Source organism: Galeopterus variegatus, unplaced genomic scaffold (genome assembly GCF_000696425.1).
Source record: "Galeopterus variegatus unplaced genomic scaffold, G_variegatus-3.0.2 Scaffold8188, whole genome shotgun sequence".
Classification (NCBI taxonomy): domain Eukaryota; kingdom Metazoa; phylum Chordata; class Mammalia; order Dermoptera; family Cynocephalidae; genus Galeopterus; species Galeopterus variegatus.
Genome location: NW_007734299.1, coordinates 77,070 through 83,532, shown reverse-complemented (window position 1 = coordinate 83,532; position 6,463 = coordinate 77,070). Strand labels below are relative to the sequence as shown.

At 43.4% G+C, this 6,463-nt stretch overlaps 1 protein-coding gene across 1 annotated transcript in view; it reads right to left on the bottom strand.

Moving 5' to 3' along the window:
- The window catches only part of LOC103608233 (disintegrin and metalloproteinase domain-containing protein 19-like), a gene marked incomplete at both ends in the record, with an annotated part of 81,063 nt that overhangs the window by 11,788 nt on the left and 62,812 nt on the right, over positions 1-6,463 (bottom strand). The window contains 2 exons of the mRNA XM_008592684.1: positions 5-44; positions 1,970-2,136. Coding sequence (XP_008590906.1) covers positions 5-44; positions 1,970-2,136 — 207 coding nt within the window. The remainder of the gene's footprint in view (positions 1-4; positions 45-1,969; positions 2,137-6,463) is intronic.

Here is a 6,463-nt window from a genome sequence, read left to right as displayed (position 1 = left end):
TGAGGGGGGCCAGGCCGATGGTGGTGCCGTGGAAGGACATGCCGCTGCAGGGGGAAGGAGACAGATGACTCAGGCAGGGGCTGACAGGACTGCTGCAATGTGCCCAGGAGTGGGTGGCCATCACGGTGTTCTTGGCCCTGCTGACATTCCCAGATCATTCCCAAGGGAAGAGGCCCTAGTATCCGGGCTGACTGGACACCTCCCAGGTGGCCACGCATCTCACTTCCTCTCACCTACTCCCTCACTGCTCCAGAGTGACAGAAAGAGAGAGCCAAAGGTCACTTTTTCCCACAATATGCCCACAGTCAATTCCATGGAAGGAAATGGGCAGGGCTCGCAGAGCTGCATCCCATTCCTGCTGCACAGGAAAAGGTCAGAGGGAGGGGCCAATGGGGGGTGGCACAGGTCCTGACTCCGAAGTGAGCCAAGCCCACTTCCGCCAGCTGCTGGGGCCCCCAGCTCTGTGTGTGTGTCTTGGGGGGTGGGATGGAAGGGCTGCGACAGCAGCTGTGGGGCTGACGCTTCATTCCCACATCACTCTGGGGTCGAGGAAACAGCTGTGTCCCATCAGGAGCCTCACAGAGTGCAGCCGGGTACAGGGATTAGCAGTTTCTGCCCTTGTTTTACAATTGTGGTCCTAATCAGCCAACAGCCAGCTACATTTTCCCCAGTTTAACACATCTCCCTCTCAGCTGTATACCTCCAGGATAAGGGAGAAGAAGTAAATAAAATACCAGTGATTTTGTGCATGTCACAAACATGTAATCTATTTAAGGGGTCTATATGGAAATTCATTATGTAGTTCTTATGTCCATGTTTGTCTTCTCACTGAGAACATTTTATCTTTGAAAGTGAGACTATCTTACTTGTTTTGGGATCACTAGAACCTAAGATAGAATCTGATGCATAGTGGGTGATTAATAAATGTTTGCTGAATTCAAGGCAGACTTATCTTAAGAGAAACAATCTGCAAAGAAATATGAAAGATATATATCAACCAGCCTGGCTGGTTATTTTATAAACTTAGATATGGCTTTCAGGAAGTCCTACTGGAAACCTAGATTTAAGGTCTTGTCCAAAGCAGGATGCATACTTCCAAAGTTCAAGACAAAAGTTTTGGTAACCAAAAGCTCTTCGAGGTGAGTTGTACCATCATGAAGTAACAACTCATAGCCCAGGATTTTGGAACAGTTATTTTCCCTGGTTTCATTTAAAGGGTAAACCAAGGTTTAAATGCTTGTTGACTCAGAGCTATACTTGTATTTAGGGAATAGATGAAAAATGGTTTCATTATCTATGTGCCTTCTGTTGTAACTGTCTCAAAATAGCTGTGACAGTCAACATTAATAAACAGCAAAAATTCACCCTTAGAAGACTGTCGCGTACCACCATGACTTCCATTGTTTGTTCTTTTCTCTCCTGGACTGATGAGAATCCAACACAATCCCTCCCCAATGTCTCTCTACCACCAAATACACAGCTCCTGCACCATCTGCCACTAAGACTACCTCAGGTATTCAGGCCTGAGCCCCCTGGGAACCAAGTGAAGGACGACCCAAAGATAGCCGCTCCCCTGTGCCTGTGTTGGGGGATCAGCTCATGTCAGAACAAAGTGCCAGTATCAAGCCCCTTAGAAAGTCTGTTTCAAAGTGTCCCATGACCAACAGTCACTTCCCAGATACTCATTCAGCTATTTCAGATGCTCAGCTGATCGTAGGTAAATCTAATTTTCTCATGTAGATTGTAGACACTTCTTAGGACTGTTACGACTCCTAGGTTTTTAAATATTTTCCAAGGTGTGCTGGGTACAAAGCACATGTCTGAGAAATGCCTGACTGTCTGGGCCAGGGAGTCAGGATGGCCTTGGACAACCTACACTCAGCACTGGAGAAAAAGAGGGGTAAGCTCTGGGCACAAAGAGGCTTTGCAGCCAAGGCCAGCGCAACACATATGGACAAAGGCTACTCACGTGATTAACTGTGCATTGTCATGGCTCTTGTGGGTGAGCAGCTTGCGCCTCCAACTGAGAAATGACCAGAGGGTAGAGTACGGATTCTCCGAAACTTCACACATATTCCCGTGAGTCCACACTTCCAAGCCCACAAGAGCAATCCGAATGTTCAAGGATCGGTAAAACTGAAAGTACACACAGAAAGGCCAAGTATCTGTCAGCACCTCCTGGGATTTATAAGGCCCTTCCTAGCCTAAGAGATCAGAGCACGGATACCAGATTTCTCTCTGCCCTGGCTCCAAGGGGAAGAGGAAACAGCTACTATTGACATTTTTCGGAAGGGAAAAATGAGATCCTGAGAGAGGTGCACAACATTCTGGTGGCAGAACTGGGGTGACTTTGCTTAGAGAAGACTGAGATAGGACATAAAGTTGCTCTCAAATATGTACAGTGCTTTCATGTGGAAAAAGGATCAGCGCTGTTCTGTGTGGTCCTCAAGCAGGGCTTAGGTCAACAAGTAAAACAAACAGGAAGATAAATCTCATTTTAAAATAGAAGAAATCTTTCAAACAAAGCTGGTCATAAGTAAGCTAAGAGCTAAACTTTGCTGTCTTCTGTAATAAGCACCCGTGGTCTGGCTGTACCATATTCTCTCCTAATTCCTTACATGGCCCTTATCTTTTTTATACATATCTAAAAAGTTCCCTTGTATATAGATTTTTTTAAAAACAACTTTATTAAGGTATAATTTATACACCATAAAATCCACCCATTTTAAGGATACAGCTCACTATATTTTAGTAAATTGTTCAAGTTACAAAGCCATCACCATAATCCAGGTTTAAAATATTTTCATCACACCAGTAAGATCCCTCATGTCCATTTATGGTCATTTCCTATTCTCACACCCAACCCCAGGCAACCATTGATCTACTTTCTCTCTCTACAGATTTGCCTTTTCTGGAACTTTTTACAAATGAAATCATACAATATATGGTCTTCTGTGTCTGGCTTCTTTCACTTAGCATAATGTTTTTGAGACTCATCCATGTTGTAGCCTGTATCAGTCTGTCATTCCTTTTTATTGCTTAATAATATTCTACTGTATGGATATACTAAGTTTCATATGGATATTTTATTGTAAGATGTCTCTCACTCATTTTGGAAGTAGATGAGTATAAATGACATACACATGGATAGGCGTGCCTACGCCCAAAAGTTTGCTTCCCCACCCCTGGAGGCACTCAGATTTTGTCAAGGATACCTATATGGATATTTTATTGTAAGATGTCTCTCACTCATTTTGGAAGTAGATGAGTATAAATGACATACACATGGATAGGCATGCCTACGCCCAAAAGTTTGCTTCCCCACCCCTGGAGGCACTCAGATTTTGTCAAGGATACCATGAACAGGTTGCAAGCTTTAGACTGCAAAGGTCCTAGGTAATCTTCAGGGTTCTGTCTGACCTAGAGATCCTGAAATTTTCTTAATGAGGCCTGACCCTCAACCTTCCTAGAGCTACATCTGACATTTTTGACATGGAATCTTTCATCTCATATATATATATATATATATATATATAAGCAGGAGGAGAGTTTTCTTTAAAGCTAAGCCATTGAAAGGCTAGGTACAAGGGGCTCTTTGATGGGTTTCCCCTAGAGACTACTGAGCCAGTGACTTTTAAAAAAAAAAAGTCCCATGTCTACAGAGGTCACATGAGCAGGAGATACTATCTTAATCCAAAATTGGCAGGTACTTCCCAGCTAAAAATAATAGTGGCACCAATGTTTATCAAGTGCTTTCTATATACTAAGGACTGAGGCTTAGAGATGTTAAGGAACTTGCCCAAAGTCTCAGCAAGAAGATGGTAGAGCCAGGATTAAGGCCCAGATTATAACCTCAGAGCCTATTCATGACCCTGTACTGCTCATGTGGGGGGTAGTTACACAGCCACACAATCAACCTACCCCCAAGAATTTGTGGTCTAAGATGGACTCCAGATTTTGCAAAATATCAGTTTATTTCTATGGAAATTTTGACTTTCCTTTTTTGTGCCACATCTATCATTAAAGAAAATAATGGGCTCGGATTCTAATTCAAATTTGCTTCATGGGTGGGGAGCTTTCTAAGGAAGTAAACTTGGCTTCTTCACAGTTAAGGGAAAACATATTGGATTGGGCTCATGATTCAGCAAATTAGTACATTCATTCCAGATTTAGTTCAACAACGGTTCTGTTCAAGTAGCTGGGTCAGCAAGCTTCAGGGAAGTGGGTGTGCCTCCCTGCCAGCCTGCATTGACCAACATCAGCTACTGAAGAGCAAAGCAAGACTGGACAGACTGAGAAGCCAGCAAGACCTGGGGCTTCATGAGGACAGATGCCTCTTTTTTCCCTCCACGTTTCATCAGCACCCCTGGTTCCATCACCCAGACCAGAAGAAAAGTTCACTAAGGGAACACCCAGCCACGTCCCCCACATCCCAGTTCTCCAGAACAACAGATGTCACAGGGGTGCTTGCAGGGTCTGCCTTCAGACCAGAAGAAAAGTTCACTAAGGGAACACCCAGCCATGTCCCCCACATCCCAGTTCTCCAGAACAACAGATGTCACAGGGGTGCTTGCAGGGTCTGCCTCAGTATTCCCCCTCCCTCTCTGCCCAGATAAACAAGCTTTTCTTGTTTTCCCAGATGTTGAGTGTTTGGGTTGTAGGATCATTTAAATGTTATTGCTGAGTGAGCTGGGAGCTAGAGAGAGGACTGGACCATGTCCATAGAGTCCTTCCTTCCAGGAAATGCCAGTGTTGGACTTTCACCTAACTAACCTGTGTTTCCAGAGCCATCCAGGACAGAAAACCTGGGGCATAGAACCTGCCTCCTGATGACTTCAAAACACTTCCAAATTTGCTTGTTAATCTCTAAAAAAAATCTTAAATTCTCTTCTTCATACTCTAGTATTTAGAAAAAAAATTATTTCCCCTTTAGACCTGGGATCATGAATCCCTAGCAGGTCCAGAGTTAAGCTTCAGAAGTTTTATGAGTGTCCTGAAATTGTACAATTAATGTGATCAAATTCTCAAAGAGATGTGACAAATTAAATTTAACAGAGTTTAACTGAGTGAAGAATGATTCAGAATCAGGTGGCCCCTAGAATCAGAACAGGTTCAGAGGGACTCCACCACTGCCGTGTGGTTAGTTAAACTTTATAGACAAAAAAAGGAAGGTAATGTACAGAAAACAGGAGTGAGGTACGGAACAGCTGGCTGCCTGCCATTGGCTGAGACTTGGCTACTTGTTACAAGAGTGGATTACTGTGTTTATACATCAGTTAAGTTATAGCTCACTATGTCTGAAGAAACCTTCACGCCAAACTTAATTTAACAATTCCCCCCTTTAGGCACTGCCATCACTCTGTGCCATCATTATAAATGGACTTATTTGATCTCAAATTCCACTGGGAAATAGCAGAACCATGGGACTTAAAAGGTGGGATCAGGGAAACAGAACAATAGAGGGAAAAAAAAGGGTTAGCATCAAGTCACTTTTTCATAAGGGTTAGAGCAGAAGGGACTTCCTGATTATGCTGGAATCTCCTGTTTTCAGGGTAAAAAAAATAACTGGTCTGCTTATCTGCTTTGTTAAAGTTTTAGCTGGATCAAGTGGCACTTAACATGAGTGATTCCATTTTGGTTTGGTTTGATCTGCTGGGGACTAGTGAAAGAACTCAGTCCAAAACAATGGCTTCTCATAATTTTTGTTTAACACCTTCTTTCTTTCATATATATAAAGTATTTCCAAGTCCCAGACCAACCTATTCTAGTAAAATTCAAAAATTAGGGTATTTCCTTAGGGCATGTAATGAAAGGTCCTGACCTAGGAAAGTTAACCATTCACACAGCCTTCCTAAGAGACAAGAACTAATTGTAGGACAGGTTTACGGATGTAGACTTAACAAATTGGCCCCAAGCAACCCAATTCTCAGCTTTTAAGGCTGTGTACCTCTCCTACCCTGACCTACCTCAATGCCCTCCTAGGTCAGAGAATCCCTGGGCTGTATGCCTGGAAGGAAACTTGAAGAACCTTAAAGGTTCTTAAACTGGCCTCCTCCATTTCCTGGGTTCTTTGGGAGCTACTGCAGGGGTGAGAGGAAGGGGTCAGAGGACAGAGCTCTGGGTCCTCACCCCTGCTTCAGCCTGGAGTAGTCTGTTTTCATCTGACATATACTAGACATTGCATAAGACTTTAATTTCACAAAAAAAGAATTCCACCAGAGAAATAAAAATAATCAAAAGCTATTGATTTAGGTCAACCCCTCTATTTCATAAATTAAAAACAAAACAGAAAAGGAAAAAAAAAAAACAGCAACCACAAGAAGATGAGTTACTTGCCTAAGGTTACATAGCTCAGGCCTTTGTCATGAGCACCCCGAGCCTCTACAGCACTACTCGTTCCCTTTTGGAAACAGGCTGGGTGGCCAGTCCAGCAGAAGGCAGCTCAGGAGCCGTTCTGAGGTGC